This window comes from Perca fluviatilis, chromosome 3 (assembly GCF_010015445.1).
Source record: "Perca fluviatilis chromosome 3, GENO_Pfluv_1.0, whole genome shotgun sequence".
NCBI classification, from domain to species: Eukaryota; Metazoa; Chordata; class Actinopteri; order Perciformes; family Percidae; genus Perca; species Perca fluviatilis.
The window spans coordinates 25,072,108-25,094,578 of NC_053114.1; the positions used below are offsets into that span (position 1 = coordinate 25,072,108).

General features: G+C 39.2%; 1 protein-coding gene across 3 annotated transcripts in view; it reads right to left on the reverse strand.

The window, feature by feature from the left end:
• dennd2b (DENN domain containing 2B) overlaps positions 1-22,471 on the reverse strand; it is a 54,480-nt gene that overhangs the window by 29,222 nt on the left and 2,787 nt on the right. Inside the window, exons 1-3 of one of the 3 annotated variants that reach the window (XM_039794715.1) lie at positions 19,492-19,797; positions 7,701-7,799; positions 712-1,980 (exon numbers count right to left, since the gene is read on the reverse strand). In XM_039794715.1, coding sequence (XP_039650649.1) covers positions 712-1,980; positions 7,701-7,774 — 1,343 coding nt within the window. In that variant the 5' untranslated portion in view covers positions 7,775-7,799; positions 19,492-19,797. Of the gene's footprint in view, positions 1-711; positions 1,981-7,700; positions 7,800-19,491; positions 19,802-22,471 lie in introns of those variants that run through there. The other 2 variants (XM_039794717.1, XM_039794716.1) reach the window with 2 other exon arrangements.

Genomic DNA, 22,471 nt, shown 5'->3' on the forward strand with positions numbered 1-22,471 from the left:
TCAAATAAATCATCAGTTATTTTTAGTATGAGCTGCTTTAATGATCTCCTGTAGGCATTTACCTCAGGATAAACCTATGATGACATTATTCAGTTTGATTAAATTAGGAAAGCTAGAGTGACAAGAACTCTGTGCTCTAATAACAACAAAACTATTGTTATTCTTCAGTGGTCTTTTAGGAAACTGATTCAAATGCAAATCCTTTACTTAAATTAAAGTTAGGAGAACCAGAGCAGATTGCTCCAACACCACAACCAGACACACTAATCAGTAACTTACAACCCCAACAAAGCAAACACTTAGCCTGTGAGCCAAATTCCTCACAAGACTATCAGATATGTAAGAAACTCTTCAAACTCCAAAGAAAGAACTTTCTGAAGGCATCTAAACAAATTCATAGTGCCCAATAAGGATGCACCAATCCAACTTTTTCAGTTTTACAGTTTCCAATACCTTAGCTCAGATTTTTCTGCAGATACTGTGTACCGATTTGTTACCAGAGCTCACTTTCTCCCTAATTCCAAATCTTTATAGCTCACTGGGTGGAACTCATTTGAATAATTTTTATGCCAACTAACATGAGGGCAGAGATTGCTGTGGCACCAAAAACTGAGTTGGCAGCCTGCCGTGACTGAATGAACGAAACATTGAATTTTACCTTGACTTTTACAGAGAAACTGTCTTTAGACATAAGCACACTGATATTCTCACCTGTCCTGTGTTCTCACTGGGGTGTTCCCCTCGGTTTTTACAGCTCGTGTCATGCTGGGTGCAGGGGTCGAGGGCAGAGGCGGGGGAGACTCAGAGGTTCTGTTTGGAGGTAGTCCATTGGCTGGCGACGCGGCCTTCTGGTCCCGTTTGGCATCGTACTCAAAAGTGCGTTTGGGTTTAGGTAAGGGGTTGACCGGTGTGCCAACAGTGGTCTGTTGGCTCGGTGGTTCTGGGCTCTCAGACCTGACTGAGCTCACACTGAACCTTTGTCTGAGTTTAGAGAGCTTATCCGGCACCAAAACAGCATCTGGTTCTGTGGCCACTGAGCAAATGCTGCTGCGCTTACTGGTGCATGTACTGTCCAAGTCGTCACCTATCACAAAAGACTTTTGTCTTGTCTTGTCGGGAGCATAGCAATTACTCAGATACCGTGGAGGGGATGGGCTGGGATTCTCCTTCAGGGCTTGCTCTATCTTTTGTATCCTGTTGAGGACCGCTGATGTCTCCTTCCGAGCAGACAGGGAACGTACAAATGTTCCTGAGGACTCTGCCTTGCCTGTCCTTTTCTGGAAGCGGCCTAGGCCGTCTTTGTCTGAAACTCTTTCCTCTTCCTCTGTGTATGAGCATTCTGAGAAAGCTGTGCTCATCCTGCGAACCCCCTTGAAGTCAAATGTCTTCTCGCTACAGGGAGAAGAGAGGAGGCTGGGGCAGTCCTCACTGCCCCCTACACGCTCTCCTCCTCTTTTATCAAGACACAAGCTCATCCTAGGCAGAGCCACCCTTCTGCACTCCCATTCTGAGATCTTTTTGCGGATTGTGGTGGGGGGAACACCTGCTACTGAGCGGGTGAGAGAGAGGGTGCGCTTGTGGTTTTGGTTAGAGGAAGGTCCTAGTGAGAGTGTGCTCCAACTGAGTGGCCTACCATTTAGTCCATCTCCCAGAGAGAGTTCCCCTTGTGGCTCCTTCTGCTCCTGACTTTCCTGACAGGACTTGTTTTGACCTGGAGGCTTATAGATGGAGAGCCTGTTGTCCAGGCAGCTGATGCTCTTCGACTTGGTGAGACGGCCCTGGAAGTCAGTGTCGCCCGTGAGAGACTCACCACTGCAGAGGGTAGCGGTCTTGCTTTTCCAGCCAGCACGTACCAGGAACCTGCCGTCTGTCCTGACGTACCTAATCTGTTTCCCAGAATTTTCACCGTCGCTGAGGAGAGGCTGTTGGCTCTGCCCCTGACTGGCAGCAAGAACCGGACACAGGGATGTAGACTGGCACCTTGAACAACACAGAGAAAGGTGTGAACAAACATTGTAAACATTTAAATGTTTCTCTGAGATAAAACAAAACAAAACAGATAGTAATAAACCATAAGAGGCAACTATGATTTGCCTCATAGCTTCCAACAAATCCACTCAACACTGCAGCATGAAAACTACCAGAAACTCGATGGAGAACAGATGGGAGAAAACTGTAGACTCAGCTGAAAATTCAGAATTAATTTCCAAAATCAAAGACAGAATGAAAACTTGAGCCACGTATTAAGAATAACCACAGGAATGTACTCTGTCTTTGGCAGCATGAGATTAAAAAGGCCAAAGGAAATACAAATTACATTAAAATGCCACTGTGGATTTTTCCACATAACCACACTAACTTGAGAGAAGAATCACTGTGGACCTCCCACAGAAAGCAATGTTCCAAGCAAGATTTATTACAGAGGTATTACCTGTAAAAGTCTCACTGCTCCTCTCTGGTCTTGAAAAGCTTTTCTAAGCGATACTAGTCGCTACAGTTGTCCCACGCTCACTGCTGACTATATCACACACACACACACACACACACACACACACACACACACACACACACACACACACACACTTTCTCACGGTGCTCACCTCCTTTAAGATTTCCAAAGAGAGACAATCTTTCCCTGTAGATTCCTGACACCTTACTACTCATAGTCTTTCAGAAACCTTGTCATGACTTGGAAGCCGGCTAAGTCTTGCGAAAGTGAAGCGTTGGGAGATCTGATGTCACAGCCATGGTTAGAATAACAAGCGTTATGGGAGGAGGAAGCTGAGTGTTACGGACTGTGATCCAACACTGCAGGTTGGGACAGATCTCACTTCACAGCTACCTGCCCTTCCCTGGTTTTATTCCCCCTGCTCCAGGGTGGGGAGACTTTTCTACAACTGCTAGGAACCTGCAAGCTGCAGGCATGATGGATGCATCTTATCTTACCTCCCCTGAAGAAATATGACATTTTGAGATTCCGACTCATGTCTGGAACCTTTTACTGCTGGTTTGTAGTATTGTTAAGTCAAATGAATAGATTTTTAAGCACACAATGCTTTGGATACTGAACTGATACTTCACTGAACATGATTTCGTCCTGCTTGGTTAACAAAAAATAACTGAATATGATACTGTAGCTCTTATGAAGCAATTCATTTCATGTGAGTTTGGTTGTTTCACCACTGCAAAATACTGTTGCAGTGGCAAAACAACATTCTTACATATAAATTAAATTACAAACAAAGAAACATGTTCTCGACAAATACAATCTGCCACAACAAACACAACCCCCCTTTTTTTTAAACAACTCAAGTAGAACTCTTCAGAAAAAAAAAAGACATTTTGGTAACACCTTAGTCCTCCTATTTAGCATTTATAAGCAGTATATAAACATTTAATAGTTTGTAACACACTATAATGTAGTTGTAAGCACATAAAAGTGTTATTAGTGTACAGTATTTGACAACAATAAGACCTTCTCCTTGAAGACAACGGTGTTTTACTGTATTGTCATTCATGATCTGTTACTACATCAGCCTCCCCTTATACAGGAGTTATAGCTGTTGATAAATACATTAATAATAAAAAATACCTGTTTACAATTACAATTACGTAAAAGTGTGTTATAAACAATTTATTCAATGTTTATATACTGTGTAGAAATGCTAATCAGGGAGACTTAAAGTAACATGATCCCGACATTTAACTGAGAGGTACAACGTCTCAGTTAAATCAATAGAGGTAGGTAGATCATCATATAATGATTCCGACCTGCAGCTTTTTGCTGAAGTCATCCCTCTCTCTCCCCTTTCATGTCTTAAGCTGTCCTATCAAATAAAGGCCTAAAATGTCCCAAAAATATTTTTAAAACAAAATATACATCAACAGGTCATCTTTCCTACGCTATGAATGAACTGAGCTTTGATTATTAATGTAAATATAAACTCCAATCTCAGGTGAAATGCCATCAGACATATGTCATATTTGAAACCCCACCATAAGTCAAACAGACTGTATGGTTTCAAGAAGAAAATACTTTTTTAACCCTCACTGATATTAATCAGCATAACACATGACATGTTGCAGTGCTTCATCGGGGAGCTATTTGTCTGGCACTTTAAAATCCTACTGGTTCGCTGCTCCCAATTAAACTTCTGCCAAGGAATATGGCCAGAGAGGAGGCGGTGTCTCTGAAGCTAAGTATCAATGGGAATGTTTTAGTAGCAACTAGACTAAACACTTAGTAATGTATTTCTAATGTCAGTAACAGTACAGTTTATTGAGTTAATTGCAGCAATTTAAATTTTTGCTCTTTGGATTGATGGCCGCTGAGGTTGCAAGATGGGGAGGATTTACCGCTGTCTCCACGCTCAAACATGATTTCACCAATGTGACAGTAAAGAAGCAATAAAAAGATAATGTAGAAGAAAATTCAAACTGGCTTCAAGTTGTGCTTTGTGAATGCTTCAAACAGACTGCATCTATGTTTCATTTTATATAGCCTAAGTGCACTACATACAAGTGACTAGTTTGAACTGAATCTTTACAAACTTGGAGACTGTAGACTGATTTTATATGATCCTTGACTTGGCGACATTATTAAAAATTGCATACATGTTTGTTTATATATTATGAAGTTATTATGTACGTTGTATCACTGTACTTAATTAATCATTAAAAAAAATTTGGTTGCATAGCGTTGGATTTAATCAACCACAAAAAGTAAAATCAGCCACCAAATAATATGGATTTTACAATATTATGACCTCGTTTCGTGAGGATTACTCCTAAAGGCCATTTTACAGTTGCCGCAGCCGAACTGCAGGATTTGGAGTGCGCGTCCAGAGGGTGCCTAGCACTCTATTTCTTTTCAGCAGCGCGCAACAAAGCTGAAACAGGAAGCATGGACAAGTTCGGGGGTAACCGGATGCCAGGACTCTCAGAGTGACTGCAAGTCTCTCATGTAAACTTACTGGGTTAAGCTGAGTTCTTTTATGAAATGAAAGGCTTGATCGAACGAAGCAGGTCATTGAATCAAATCGAAACATTGACATCAACACTGCTGCCAGTTCTGCTGTTGTTTACCTTTTTCTTCTTCTTCTAGTCCCTAGAAATAGCAAAGTCTGTATCCTTTCCTCATTAGCGCCACCTCTGTTCAGGAGAAGACTGCAACTAGTGTCCCGACCACCACGCGCGAGTATAAACAGTTACGGCGCTTCCATGACGCCACACTGGCGCTCGACAGGTCGGCTGCGGCGAGTATACCCCACGTTTTATGCTGTAAAATAAAAAGTAGACTGCAGTATGAAGACCTCTTGATTAGACATAAAAAGAAAATATGTGCAGAATTTCGGGGACTTTAAGGGGGTTCTGGTAGTCTGGATAATGGTTGTAAATATAAATCCAGTTTAGACAACTTCAGCTGGGCTGCCCACACATACAGTACTGTACAAAGAGCTGGATGCCAGTCCCAACCCGGCCTCTGGCTTTCATTCAGGCTTCCAGGGCATGTTAACCACAGGCCACTTCCTGTTACTGACCAGGATGGAGGGAGCAGACTGCTTACACAAACACCACTTCTACTATTATAATTTTAACAAGTGTACACTTTATCATCCATCAGCACTCATTTATGCATTATCATAGATAAAACTATTAAAAAAACTATACTATATAGGCTTTTATTAGCTTACATATCAGTAAATAAAATAAATTCAATGAATGTGGATTTCTGTCAGCCCAGTCTTCTGTCAGCGTGTTTTGTATCGCCATTGCTTTTGTATTTGCTTGTGATCTTTGAGGTCCAGGACATTAATTTAAATGATTCCCTCACAGAAGATCACAGAACAAGAATAATGCACACCCTACATTTTTATTTCTTTTTTACTTTGTATTGTTTTTTTCACCATGTTGCTGCATGTTGCCATGTACCATGTCCCAGGTGCCAGGTGCCATATACTATGTCTATTTTGGATGGGTTATTATTCAGTTTGATGTAGATAGAAGGAAAAGAAGTACATAGATGGAAAAGAAAAATTTTTTTATATGTATGTGTGTATGCATGTATGTGTGTCTATGCATGTGTATATGTGCGTGTAGGTAGTTAGATATAATGTACATGTATGTGTATGTATACATATATAAATAAGTGAAGCATCAAATTGTTTTGTCTTTAATTAAAGTATAAAAATATAAAAAGGGGGCAGGACCAGAGAAGTTTTTTTTAACTTCTTCCTTCTCCTTTTTGAACATGGGAATTCCTTATTTTAATCATTTATTCAATAATTTTGGAAGATTGTGCTGAAATGTACATTTTCTTATATATCTGTTATTTTAATATCTGTTAATTTCATTTTTTAACATCTTCAAAATAAACTAAACCGAAACTGTATGCCACTTGAGGCTACACAGTTCGCTGTAGGTGTAATTTGTCCTAGAAACACCTCTTTGGTTGATCTCATAGTTTGGAGGAATTCATTGTGTAGCACTATCCAACACAACTCATTTCTCTCCATCTGTTAAAACATAGGTGCTGCAAAGCGCCTTTGTTATTGTCAATTGTTAAGAATCTGGGGTAACATGAGCCCATGAGGACAGCACGCTGTTAGTGAGGCTCTATTACAATGACAATTACATTTATCAAAATAGGCTGAGGTTAAATGCACAATTATCTTGTTAGAGGAATACAATCGGCAGGGTGAGAAGGCTGTGATGCTGTTATTAGTGTTTTCCTCTCATTTAGATTCACCAAGTTTACCTTGGGAATAGTGGTGAACATGCACATTTACCAGCAAATGAATGCCATTTATCTAAATCATAATATTAACATTATGATCAACATTTGTGCGGTTTGCCAATTCCAGTAGGACTAATTTATACTGCAAGCAATTACAGAAACCAGCAGCCACAGGTTACTTTATGATTTGCGGAGTATGAAATATTGTCTTGTTGTGTGTGTGTGTGTGTGTGTGTGTGTGTGTGTGTGTGTGTGTGTGTGTGTGTGTGTGTGTGTGTGTGTGTGTGTGTGTGTGTGTGTGCCTCATCAGCACAAAAAAATGAGGAAGGAAGAAATAAGAAACACTGCCAATCAAATAGTAGCATTACTATATATTAATTAATTATTAATACTTGGCAGCTATCAGACTTTCACAAAGTGGTGCGACAGTGCGAACACAGACAACATTTCACAGCTGTGAAGTACAATGATCATGTGTAACTACCGTATGTGATATCAGCCTGTTCTTAAGAAAACTTTCTGGTTAAAGAAAATGGACAGGATGATAAATTGTAAGAACCAATAGTCTAGATATTACATATCATTCCCAAAGTTTGTTTTTCTCTCCCAGTAGGACACTGGCAGTTCTCAACATGCTAACACAAGCTTCAGCTGCTCACTAGTACTCACAGTTCAGAGTTGGATGGGGCCCTTGTCCAGGATACAGGATCGTACTTGCAAAAGCTTTGGAAGTCTTATCATGACAGACAATCATCAGTCGTTCTTTCCCATGAGTGGGAAAAAAAAGAACAACTACTACAGACTGATCACCGATGAGAAAGACGTGTTAAAAATGAATGAACTGATAATCAGTACAGCACTTGTTTCTCTTTCAGTCAGATGGATGCTCTGAAACAATGTGACATGAAGTGAACAGGAAGTGAACATTAACCAGCCCAATCCTGATGTCCCAGATGTCACTGACCTGTCGGGGACGTCCCGGGCAGCTTTACCCCCTCCTGCACGAGGCACCGCCTTCGAACTCTTGTTGGCAGTCATGTTTGTCTGCAAACCGCCCACTCACCTGATGGACAAACACAAAGGATGTGAAACATTCAAAAAAGCTGCAGCATCCCACGCATTTCAATAAACAAACTCATTAACTCATGCTGCAAAACTAAAACTCTTCTAAGGTTGTTTGGATTTGTCAATGAGTGTAATCAGGAATTCAGACTATTACTAATATATTAAATGGAATTGGATTTAGTAAATTCACAAAATCATCCAAACTCGTCATGAACATGGTTTTTAATCCAGTGCCAGATCAAAAAACAATTCCTGTAAGACCACAGTCAGGACCCAAAACTAAATTGGGTGTGGCATCAGAACAGGTCAACTCATGTTACCTGGCTTTGCAGCTATGCTCACCACCTGGGTTTAATCTTGGTCAGGCTCTGCTTAACTTTGGCATCAAATAATGAACACAGGTTCTAACAATAACAATAGGATTTTTAAAGGACTCGATAAAGGATCACTTTAACCCTATAGTCAATATTAGCTTGACTTGACACAACTTCTAACACTCCTTAAATTGACTTTTCTCAATCACAGATTGACAACTTTTCATTAGGCAAGCTCATAAAAAATCCTACAAACCACCCCAATTCACCACAGATGCCATGTTGAATCTACAGTGTCAACATTGCAGTTGAAACAACTGGCATAAAAAAGCACAGCATGTGGACAATGTTGTGCCAAAGAAACTCCGGTGCTTCAGGCACAGCTTTCCTCCTCTTAAAAAAATGTCTATTTTCACATCACACATCACATAAATACATTGCTGCCACTGAAACAGCTAAACTGAAAATATTTAAACAAGGTCCTGGTCCACGTTTGGATCACAGCGAGAGAAAGAAACCCATTATTCACATTAGTGCTACCCTGTGAATAATGACATAAACCTGGATAATACAGAAGAATTGACCAGTTTGATGTGTGCATAGACATTAAGGTTTGGTAGTTATTTTGCAGCTACTGAAGTGTTTGTTGTGCAAGATTTAATCAAGTTCACCACAATGGATCCTTGTGTGTCTGGCACTGCACTTCAGCACATGTTAATTTAAGAGGCTGCAGACCTGCTGCCTTCGAGTGGCTACTGATAATTAACTGCTTTTATATAGTCTCAAAGTCGCAAAGCAGCGGCAGATAACAGAGACTGTCTAATTAAAGGCTGAGTTTTTAAAAAGAAACTCACACATCTGCTCACTTATTCCTAGTGATATTTAGTACAGCCTGATAATACTGAAATTTTGAGTCCGATATTTGAGTGTTAAAAAAATCACATAACGATAGATCACCTGATATTTTTTTATATGTATGTGTTTCCACAATATGTACTAACTGTGGCTTTGTAAAAAAAGAAACACAGACATTTCTGTGCTGTGATTTATTCTTACTTATCGGCCAACATATACACAGATACTGATCTATTTGTGAAAAGTTAATATTGGGCGATATATCAGCCAAGACAATTTATCTGTCCAGCTGTAATATCTAGCCATGCAAATCGTTTAGCCGTCAGATCAGTTTCATTTAACATGCTCTATTTAACACTATGGGAAGTCTTAACAGCAGTAAATACTGTTAAGACATCTTCCTTATAATAAAGATTTCCTGGAGTTAATCTCAAACCAGCAGTTAGTTAAACTGTTGGCCATTAACCCTGCAAATCACTTTTTGAAATGCAGCAATGACCCTTTCAAGAAGGCTCAAAGCAATTGTTCTGGTGCATAAGGAGGTCAAATGGAGATCCCTGGAGATCAGAGGTGGAGGACGGGAGGGTGTTTGGCAGCATGGCTTGTTTACAGGAAGTTGTTGTATGAAGAAGCCAGCCAACCAGTAGTGGAGCTGAGTCCTATAGAGACAGATGAGGAGAGAGGGCGGAGGGGGGGGCATTCCTACTGTCAGTTATTTCCTGTAACTGTGGACTGTGCTAATAGGATATGCATGCATCATTATTTTTCATCAAAGAAAGATGTTGTCTTGTCCTGCTAACAACTCTGCATCTATACAGAAAACTGGAACAAAATAGAACACTAAGACTTTATATTTTCTGTGATGCAGACAGTACTACAGGATTTAAACACAAATGTGTACAGACAAACGTGTATCAAGTCTGTAGGTGACTCAGATGAAGAGCTACTCATCAAGCAACATGCAATTTGTTTTGTTATTAGAACATTTATTAAATGATTTCCATAAATCAGAGAGCCTTAGTCTCATTTGGGATGAGGAATATTGATGAATTGAAGATTATCCTGTGAAAACACAGTCTTTTTGAATAAGAAAATCGAACTAAAATTAGCTAAATAAATTAGCTAAATAATGTATTCATTATTGCATGATAAAAAAAAACAAATAATTCTGGAAAGAACAAAACAAAAAGGAAATTGAGACAAAAATAAGCAGAATTTGAGAAATACAATCTTTTTAATATTACTCTAAATTAAACCAAATGACAATATTCTGCTTACATAAAATTCAGACCCACTGGCAGCTGTATAGAATATTATTTCTGATAAATACCTGCTGAAAAAATAGTGTATGTTTTTGAAAGTGACATTCAGTATTCTCTCTCTGATTGGAAACATGAAGCTTCAGTCATTTCAATTTGTAACACCGCAAAGCAAACACACAAAGATTAGCTTCCAGAAGTGAAGAACATCAAACAACATTTTAAATTGTGTCAGCTCTACACACTTTAGTTAAGCAATGTTTATTTGTATAAATTCACCATTAAACATTTTCGGACTGAGAAAGCTACAATCATAGAAATGGGTCACGGAGGCCCAGGATGGACTTTGCAGTGTAAACACCAAGGCGTTAGCCAACTGACTTCCTGAGGTCTGATACCATCTCAGTCACAGGCCGTAAACAACAAAGCTTTAGAGTATCTTTAAAGTGCATTCAACCAGATTCAAGACAAATTTTCTCTTGAGATGTCGGACCCAAGGGCGAGCTAACGGTCAACAGTGAGAAGTCAACCACTTCATGCTGATTCCTTCGATCGTTACAGTGTCTTGATGACAACCCTGACATTGATTGGTGTTAAAATGTTTGATGTTTCACAGAATGAGGAGGGGCACAAACACTTTGGCCTGAAGGTGTTATTTAAGAAATTTGTTTAGAACATTTTTTGTTGCTGTTTGCGCCAAATACAATCTTTCACTTGAGAAAATGCTGCTATATGTTCCTCAAATAAAAATACTTTGCCAAATAGGTACATCCATGCTTTCCAATATCTCCTATAAAAACATTTTAGTTTTAGACTTTTAGAGTTCTTCAATAGTTCTAATGGATAAAGTTGATATGGCAAACCCGTTAGGTTGTTGCTTATTTAAACATCCAGCCGATACAGAGAAACATTATCATTAATTTGGAGTGGTGTTTGTGAGCACCTGATGAATGTAAGTCAAAATATTCACTCTTTTCGCTCTGTTTTTGGTCTCGGCCAACTCCTGAGGGAAATATCTGGCTCTTTCGCTGCTAAGTGCTCCACTATGCTCCACCAGCTGGTCTCTAACTGTGTCTGTCTGCTGTTTGGTGCTGCATGAGCAGGTAGCACACAGAGGGGTTTTAGATCTTTTTTCTTTTTTTTTTACAGTAGGACTGTTACAATAATCTGACAAAACGCTTTGTAGACCTGAGGGAAACTGAAGGGTCAAGTGATAATTCTCAGTGACTTCATCGCAATGACCACTACCGTTTACATTACACATCTGTTTATATAAAATACATTGATTGGAGGATTGAAGTGACAGGACACGCAACTATTCTATTATACATATTAACACTCCTAAAAACTACAGGGCTACTGGACTGTAGCTTGACTTCTTCTTCTGTTACTTATAGCTTTGTCAAACAAGACATCCTACCTTGGAGAAGTTAAAAGTTCTCTTTCTCTACTTAATCACTATACTGTATGTAGCAGCTACTGCCATTACTTCAAACTCAACCCAGAGAGATGAAAAAGGCCTCCAAGAGTTTGTCCGGCTTTGGCTCTGACTTAAAAACAAATCCCAAAAGCCAAACTGTCTCTTTGAGATATTCAACACCATCATCTTAATGACGTAATGGCAGGGTTTTTCCGGGTTTTGTTGTGTTCATATACCAGAAGTACTAAATGATTACATCAATCAATCAATCAATCATTTTATTTGGGTACAAGGTACAATTCTAGTGAAACATGAGAGGAATATCAATGACCCATATTTCCCTCAGCAACAAGAGCATATCTGAAATGGGACTACAACAGTGTCTCCATTAAACTACTTGGCCTGGAATAAAAGAGCCCTTTGTGTTCAATATGTCCTTGAGAGAGAGATGTGGTTAAAAAGTAAGTCTTTTATCAGCTGTGCGTGCATGCGTGCACGCATGTGTGTGTGTGTGTGTGTGTGTGTGTGTGCGTGCGTGCGTGTGTACGTGCGTGCATGCGTGTGTAAGAGACAGACTCTATCAGGTAAAATATCTTTCAAAAGAGAGTCTGCACGTCCTTGGCCCTGTCACATTTGACAGATCACCTGATACACAGTTCTCTCCACTACATGCAGGAATGTTCTAATATTTTCCCTATCCATCAGATCTGCGGCTCCATTCAAAGTATTAAAGAATGTTTTCAAAGGGGTGAAAGAAAGCAGAAGTGAGGGGCAGAAACACCTGGACCTAATGCCAAGAGCTTGTTTTTCATTCAGCAAAGACTACACTCAAATATGCGCTCTCTCAGCACCTGGCACTTGATGTTCAGACTATGAGAGCACGACACGATTTTATGTATCATTTTTATGATGTCATAACTTTCATTAACCTGCGACTGGGTTTATTTTTGTTTCGGTTTATCTTTGTTCATCCTGAAACATGCAGTAGCAGCCACAACAGCAGCCACAGCCATCTACTTCTGTCTCTTGCTACTCGGCTTTTCTGGCTGACCTGGTCCTCGGTTTCTGCTGATCAGCAACCTGACTTCAAGGTTGTTGTTTTTTTAAAACACCGCAAAGCTTACAGGCAGCCAAGAAGCTATGTGGAAAGGAAGAGTGAAAATCTCTGCAAATTCTCAAATCTTTCCAGACGTCACAACTCGCTGCAACCTGATCTCACAGAATTCCGTGAAATGAACACGGCCCCTTAACTCAAAATCTGTGGCAGTTTCACAGAATCGCCGAAAATGAACACGGACCCTTAAGTTAAGGAAAAGGTTGTGGCGGGACAACGGGACGGCTGGGTTTAGGAAAACAATAACGGGACACGGGACAACAACGGGACGGTTGAGTTTAGTAAAAGAAGAACGGGTCCTATCAGACTCTCGTACATTAAAAATTAAAATTGAGCGGAAGTACGTAGGAGGGCGGAGCCAGGCTACGGGTAAAACAAGAAAAGCGACAGTTCGGTTTAGGAAATGTAACACGCGGGACACGATCCCCAGTCTCCTGGGTGAAAGTCCTGTGTTTGACCCATACACCACCCCAACCAACCTCCTTACGTGGATTTTCAGGCTTTCATACTACTCTCTACCGTAGTCGCTCTTAATGCTACGTCATCTTCTCATTGACTTTACTTTGGCATTGTTTTCCGTGGTGGCCACATGGAATATTCACACATTCCATGCCACCACCACGTAATGCGCTGTTAACAGTTCGTGATCATTTCGCGGAATTCTGTGAGACCAGGCTGACTCACTGGCAGGCATCAGCCCACACTCTGATCCACGCCATTGTTTCAATATCTGCAGAATGACCAGTTTTGTCCACTACGGGACAAAGAGAGACTTTTGATTGAGTCAGATCATGTAAAACAGAGCATAAAGGGAATCCAGCTCTTGATATTCAATCCAGGATAATACAATCCACATAAAAGCATTTACAACACACGCAAACTGTAGACGTGTTCACACAAACAACCTTTTACTACAGGACAAACATGATGGAAAAGCAGATGTATTACACTCTACTGTCTCTGGATAGCAGTATGCTCTGACAGCCTTAATGTGTCTCTATGTAAAAGAAAACCACTAAGGTTGATGCTACTGGCAGTGGCACATAGCCGTACCTATATAATTACCCCCATACTCAACCACATGGTTCTGACACTATATAGCTCAATTGGCCAGGTGGAACCTATTCTTGGAATCTTTTTATATCTCCTTTTTAAGCCATTTCAGCTTCTTTTTTTCCAGAGTGATCATGGCATATTTTCTCTTTGTGAAACAGAGGAAAACCCCTTCTGTGTAACCTAGATATGAGCATGCACAGCTGCAGAGGCAGGCATGTGGAAAACAGGCTTAAATCCATCTGAGTTGCAGCAGGGGGGCAAGAGTCTGTGTCACAGAGCTGACCTCTCTGACACAGTCTTTGACTTTTTCAAGGCCATAAAGTCAATACGATGCATTCTTGTTTGCTTCTGTCTTAAAGTCAGGGTTTAGCTAAGCCAACAAAAACAATAACTTGTACGTCACCTGTGTTGTCGTTCATTTTCTTTACTATGAGCATACTTGTCAATGTTCATCAGCTTTAAGTAGGTTAAAACAATAAGCCAAGACTTGATTTTGTGTCATTCAATCTAAATGTGCAATTCACAAGCTTTTTAAAAAAAATAAATCAGCAAAAAGAAAAAAGCAGAACCAATGTGTTTTCCCATAAACAACTGTTGGATAAATATTCTGAAGACAGTGCAAGAAAATAAAGAAGTGGAATGAGGACCTGCAATGTCACCACATATTCAAAAATCTGCTTCCATCATTAATTTGCTAAACCTTTATACACTTTTCCACCTAAGCCAGTCATAACATCTTGCCAACAGTCGCCATTAGTTTTTTTTAACTATAAAGGTGATCTTTCCCTAATGACCTATTATGTAATTCACACTTTCTACAGCACACGTTCAAAATACTAAGAGAAACAAATGACTGGAAACTCACTTTAGACTATTCTCTGGCTTCCAACGCTCACATTAGCCTTACTACTCTTGACATAAGTATTCAGTGAATTAACTTAGATAACTGGAAGTGATCTCATAAAGGGAAACCTCAAGGACATGATGAAAACGTAAGATAAAGAAATACCTTCACTTTTGTTGGATTAAATGATCTTCAAATCCAACAATTATTCTCCAAGATAAAGGCACTAGCGATTTATTATAGGCTATAGGATATCTACTTCATAAAGAGGATGTACAAATTGCAAGCTTTAAGAAAAGGCATGCTCAATTTATTCTGAATATCAACATGTTCTGACACGTGTATATGAGCTAAAAGGTTTACAAACAGCCGACAGTGTTTGTATTCAGGCATTTAAGCTGATGGTGAACTGCTTGTATCGAAGCGAGCAGTGTTAGATTAACTAACATCCTGAATCAATGAAGGCATCGCATGACGTTTTAATGTTGACATGGTGATGTCATGTTATGGTGACATGGTATCACGGAGATCCCATTGATTCATTGCACATCACTGGATGTAATAGTGCATGAAGACAACTGGTTATAATGTAGGGCTGGGCAATATATCAATATTATATTGATATTGTGATATGAGACTAGATATCGTCTCAGATTTTGGAAATCGTAATATCGTAAATGGCTTAAGTGTTGTCTTTTCCTGGTTTTAAAGGCTGCATTACAGTAAAGTGATGCCATTTTCTGTGTTACCAGACTGTTCTAGCTCTTCTATTATTTTTACCTTTACCCACTTAGTCATTATATCTACATTACTGAAGATTATTTATCTACAATCTCATTGTGAAGATATTTTGTTAAAGCACCAATTGTCAACCCTACAATATCGCCACAATATCGACATCAAGGTATTAGGACAAGAATATCGCGATATCTGATTTTCTCCATATCGCCCAGCCCTATTATAATGTGACATGCACAAGATTACACTGTGTGGCTGCCCGCATATAATTACTAAACAGAAAACCTAAACAAGAGTCAATAAAGAGAAGCCCTGCACTGAGCAAAGGTAATCCAATCACAATATAGAGTACGATCAATAGCAACAAGTGTCAAAGCAAAGTCAGAGGCTGTAAACCTAGGATTATAATTCAGGGATGTATCTGTGTTGTCATGCAAGAGTTCAACAGTAGCACAGGCAGAAACTGTGCAAACTGAGACAGCCACACAACAGACATTTCTTTGTAACTTCTGTATTACAACACAAACTGACAAAACTTAAACGTGTTTACATAAATCCTGATTCTGACTTACAACTGTAATACAACTTACACATACTACAGTACAGCCAGGCAACTGAACATCAGGATTATGCATCATGAGGGGCAATAAAAAGTGGAAGTAGATTTTCTTGTTAAAAGACGCATTTTTTTCTCAGTGGTTGATAGTTTCAGCTGAGCTTGGGGGTTCAAGTTAAGAAAGATTGTCTTGTGACCTGAACAACACAAACTGAGAAATCTGCTTCAAAGAAATGATATTAAAATACTCTCTCCACTCTAAACAGCTGTGGCTGTGGTTCCCTTCAGCCAGACCCTGAACAAAACTGTTTCTTCAGAGCTGACCTATAGCCAACAGTATCAGACTTTAACACTAAGCAACAAGTGCATGAGTGTGAGGTAAAGTACTGATAAACAGCAAGCATTCTCCAACTTCAACTCCACTTCAATAAAGGTTAAAAACCACTGACTGACCGTCCAGCTGCAGGTCTAAAAAGTTAAGTGATGAAAAAAAGGAGGAAGGATGTGTGAATTTTATCTACTTAAGTGAATCACTGTTAACCACCACAAAAATAAAATGGTATTCTTGAAACTGGCAGCTCATATTGTTCATTCCAAGCAAATACCTACAGCACCTGAGTTCAACTTAACAAAGACCTAACAGGATAATAGCAGCTCTCTTTCATAACTCCATCCTGATATAAAGGCTGCTCAAATTAGAGTAGGTATAAACATGTTCTCAAACAGGTTTAATTAAATAAATGATCCACAAATTTCATACTGGATGAAATATTTCGCCATTGCCTAGTTCCAAACCTTTATGATTTGCTGTTTCCTTCTGTATAGATTCCCATTTCAATGTACAATGTGTTAATCACAATATTGTGAGTCGGTTCATTCTCCCTGTTCAGTGAAACGACTCGGGTTAATTAACCGGCTATTCAGTCAGTTCGTCAACACTAGTGTTGAAGTGCTTCGAGTCAGTCAACCTCCTCTAATTTAGCTACAGCCAGTCAAAAGATAGCATAGCAACTGCAGATGCAGGAGACCCATCGACAGAACTTGAACACCCTCCTCTGTCGTCACCGGTGTGGAAGTATTTTGGATTTCCAGTGAGTTATGTTGACAACGTTCGCGTTGTTGACAAAAAAGCCACAGTTTGTAAGCTCTGCAATGTGCGTGTACCATATTCTTCCACTGGCAGCACGACTACATGGCAGTTAATCTGTGTGGTGTATGAAATAGTTTGTTAAGACACTTAATTGTTCAGAGAAGACTATGGACATGGCTGATTGTTTTTTTTGTTTGTTTTGTTGTGAACTTGTCTGTCATCTTCTGTGAAGAAGACTGCAGTTACAAAAGAGAAACTAGATGGCAGGTTATAGATATAAGTTACATTATGTTGTTAATAAATGTTTTAAATTTGACAATGTAGTGTGGTACATTGCGAACAAAGGTCAGATATTATATTGCATAAAAGTCTACTGTAGTCTAAAAATGGCATAGCAACCTGTGCTTTAAAAAAAATGTAAAAATCAAATCGAACCGTGACCTTAGAATGGAAAATGTAATCGAATCGAGGATTTGGAGAATCGTGACACCCCTAATAAACATTCCACACACCTTGTTGCTGCAGACTCTTTCCTTGAGAGCTACTTTTTGCAACCCAAGTACCTACATATGCAGGACTGTTCACAAGAAGATGTGGATCATAGAGCTGGGCAATATATTGATATTATATCGATATCGTGATATGAGACTAGATATCGTCTTAGATTCGGGATATCGTAATATCGTAATATGGCATAAGAGTTGTCTTTTCCTGGTTTCAAAGGCTGCATTACAGTAAAGTGATGTCATTTTCTGAACTTAACAGACTGTTGTAACTGTTACAACAGTCTGCATTATTTGCCTTTACCCACTTAGTCATTATATCCACATTACTGATGATTATTTATCAAACATTTCATTGTGTAAATATTTTGTGAAAGCACCAATAGTCAACACTACAATATCGCTGCGGTATCGATATCGAGGTATTTGGTCAAAAATATCTTGATATTTGATTTTGTCCATATCGCTCAGCCCTAGTGGATCATGATCATGAGTTAAATCAATCTATTGCAATTCTATGTGCAAAGAGACCTTGTTGTTATGTTTTTAAGATCCTCTGCAAATTACACTGAAACAATCTTGATAGATAGGAAAGAAGAAAATCAGGTTCACCATGATGTTGAGTGAACAACAGTCCATTTAAAAGTGGCTGGTGATAGGCCAGGCTCACTCCTGTTTAACTGAAAGTAAAACAGAGGAGAATTTCCTCAATAGCTTTGTGTTGACAGCCCCGTCCAGTGAGAGTGGAAGGTCATTGTTTGATCTGCACAATAGAAAGAGTTTAGGGGGAAAAAAAGAGAGCTAAAGAAAGCCAGTTACGTCTCTAGGGTTTGCATTATAGTGTATAAGATAAGACCATTAGGCTTTAAGTTGTAATCTGTTAAGAAAACTCATAAACATTCATAATCAGGATAGATGCAGCAAAGCTCCCCATATTTAAACTACAAAGCACTCAGTGAAAGCATGTCATTGCCAGTACTGCTCTGTGTTAATACTAGATTTTTAAAATCTGTATCAGGTGAATCAGAAATTCTTATAAAAAAAATGTGTTGCATGAACCATGTTTTTTCATCCAAGTGCCAGAAATCATAAGAAAGTAGAGGAAATGTGTTAGAAAATCATTTTAAAGATTCCTAGATCCACATCTGCACCAAAAATCACTTGTTGCTTCCTAAATTTGCACCAAATTGCATTGTAATCTGCTACAAACAAGGCAGTATGACGACATTTTCTTGTTGTGGGGGGACTTTGTCTTGAATACTACATATAGCCTAAACTTCACTGTTTTGTACATGACATGTACAGGATGTCATGACAGTAGGTCTGTATTATACAGTTCATACAGCATTTACAAAGACAACTGCATGTATACAACCATGTACAAAATATGTATGACCAAAAGCATGTAAAATAAAACCCACAGTACACGTTTACAGTTCACACATGTTGTGTCATATGGGTTTTATCTCCCAGAACAAAACAGATCTCCCTCAAAGTCCAAACTAAAACAGGAAAAGGACACAATGAGTTAATCTGGAGTCCTGTTACGTTTCTGTTTATCTGCTGGTTTGACTGTTTTTTTAGATGTTTAAGCGATAACTTGGTCTAATTACAATCCACAGAGTCACTGCCTGTATCCGCTGGGACATTTTTCTTCATTCAAAGGGTCAGCTGAAGGAAAAAAGTCTAGCGTTGTAGCTTTCTGCTCACTGCACTCCATCGTTTAAAAATTTCGATGACCAAATATGGTCACATTGAGATTACGACTACATTTAAACACACCTTGCAACTTTTTTACAATAACTTTTAGGGGGTTTGTTTTCGGACCATTGTTTTGGGTAGTTTGTACCGGTTTCCTACCGCTAGCTCATAGTTTAACCCTGATGTTAGCTCGTCCAAAACGGGTTTTAAAAAAAAAAAAAAAAAGCAGGCGGCATTTACCTCCGAGTTTCTCCTCACATCCATTGCTTTTGTCATTTTGAGATTATAATCCACTTTGCGACGCACGAATCCCGGTGCCGGTCGCGTTGAAAAACTTTAGCTGTTTTTTGCCGGATACCTGTCCTTCTCAATAAACTCCGATTTATGTCTTTCCAACCAAAACCGACAAAAAAGCTCCAGTCTCCCTCACAGCCTGCTACAGAGTGGAAGGCAGGACTTGTTACCGTAGAAACGGGTTGTTTGCCCCCCACTTTTCCCTGGATTTGGCCCCCTGCCCTCCTCTCACAGGCATTCAGCCTTCTCCCTTGTTTATTGTCACGGTGGGGCCGAGGAGTGAGGATGAATATTCACGAGTTGAAGGGCTGCTACTGCTGCTGCTGCTGATGGGATGAAACCCATGTTGCCAGCATTGCAACACATTGTCATGCTGAAATCCTCCACACTGGCCCATAGGAATTTATTTCAACCCACACAAAGATGTCTTTCATTTCAGATGAATGTGTAGCCAAGCAGCCCAGAGAGCAGTAGGCCTATGCATGTAGACACTGACCAAGTTTTGAATCAGAGATATAGGTTATCAGAGATAGGTTATACATGTACAAATACACTTTAGTGACATTATTATACATTTTAGCCATATCTTTAGTGGTGGAAGAAGTATTCAGATCCTGAAAAAAAAAAAAAAAGAATACTATATTACAAGCAATTGACATAGCATTTAAAATCGTATTTAAGTAACAGAACATAGTCATATCAGCAAAATGTACTTAAAGGGCATATATGTTATTCTTATTTTCAGGTTCATACTTGTATTTCGGGTATCTATTAACAAGTTTACTTGCTTTAATGATTAAAAAAAACGCCTGATTTTTCTCATACTGTCTGTCTGAATATCCCTGAATTCACCCTCTGTCTGAAATGCTCTGTTTTAGTGGCTGTCTCTTTAAGCTCCCTTATTGTAAAAAAAGAAAAGAAAAGCCTAATCTACTCTGATTGGTCAGCATCTCTGGGTCTTCCGCATCTGCGCTGTATGTGTCTCTGCATCGTCATTGCAGTCGGGGAATGACTGTAAGGGCACTGTAGCTGTACTTTCCAAGGGGGTAAGCGAGTGTCTGGTAAGCATAGCGTCTATGGCGCCATTTTGATGCTAACAAGCACTCACCCCCGTTAGCATCCCATTGACTGCCATTCATTGTGACGTCACTTTGACAGCGAATAACTTTGCATCTGAAGCGTGTAAAGACTCTATTTGTCCATTGTTTATTTCTAAAGAAACACGACAATGTATAAAAGGCTCCATTACCTTATATCTCACGTTATGGCTCCGTAGCAGACGTTTTTGTAAAAATAGGCTAACGATTGTGTCATAACCACGCAACTTACTGTCGCATAGTAGAGGAATTACTGTACAGTACAGGAGAAGCTTGCAGGCAGTTTCGACTTACATTAGCTGTTTAAGTTTAATTACTAATGTTAACCAGCATGTTAGTTAGCAATAATTAGCCTGTGCCTATGTTATCTCCTTACATATACCTACGCTCTCCGTCTCTGCAAGATTCAGAATGATTGAGATTTCTCTTGGCACAGCTACCAGAAGACTTACAACTTTCAAACAGGTTGCTCACGTCACATCTACATCTTCAAGCTCAGTTGGAGGCTGCGCAGTAACGCTCAGCGCTCACCGGAAAAGTGCTTCTAATATCCTTCACTGGTCTCCGTCCAGAGCAACGGGATCTGTTGGTCCATTCTATATACTGTCTATGGTACTTTCTACCTACATACAGTATATAATATATTTCCCCGAGCGTTGCACTGCGGCTGCCCACTGCTCCTATGTATATGGGTAAAATGAATGTACTTACTTACTGGTCATGCATTTCAAATCATACTCTCTATCAGCATAATGAAAACATATTTTTGGATTACTTTCATTGATGCATTAACATGTAAACAGCATTTTAATGTTGTATCTGGTTGAGAGGGTAGTGTACTAACATTTTTGTTTGTTATATGATATACTGATCATATGTTTTCTTTTGGTATTTTCTTTTACTTAAGTAAAGCACTAAGTAACACTTAAAAACATCACTTAAATGTAAAGAGTAACTCAACAACCACTGAAAAACCTGTTTTTGCTGCCCTTCAGTGGTTTAACCTCTCACCTTGCTGCAGTGATGTAGAGGTGTACACCCCGTGACATCACTTGTTGGCATGGTTACATGTGCAACAAAGCACAAATCTGGCAGGAGATGTAGCCTGGTGTTAAGTTACTCTTTAAGTACATTACTTTAGTAAATGTGGGTAGTTACATTCCACTGTTGCATATCTCTCAACATTCTAAATGCATATCTAAAGTGGTTGGGTGCTTCAAGCTGAACCACAGATCTAAAGTTGAGGTGACCACAAAAATGAAAATATTCACCCAAAATGTAATATCCCCCAGGTTTAGGTTAATTACAATGAAAATAAACTACATAACTCTCTCTGTGCTGTGGTTCTGAAACATTCACTGAAAAACAAAAAAGCATCTTTGTAATGTCAGCTCATGTAAACCATCTCAGACTGTATGTTCTGACTGTAACTTTGCATGTTCATTTGGACACAAGATGACAAACCCACATGATTTCCAAACCCGTCCAGTATGCTTCTCAGTGGTCAAGTAGTCAGAACGTATTAAAATGTTTTCATCTTTTCACTATACAATAATAAGTAAGTGAGTAAGGTTTATTTATGTACGCCTCTCTAGATCATACATCACAGTGCTTCACAATAAAAGCAAGACATAAGACATAAACAAAACATTTCTTGAGAAACCCAATTTGTTTATTAAGCTAATCCTTCAATTGCTGCTGAATGTAAGAGATGATTATACATAGATAAAAGAGATTAAACAAAACCAAATTCATCTGCTCTGTAGATGACTTGACAAGGATTGTCATCATTAAATGGATCATCTTTTAAAAACATACTGTTAACATGC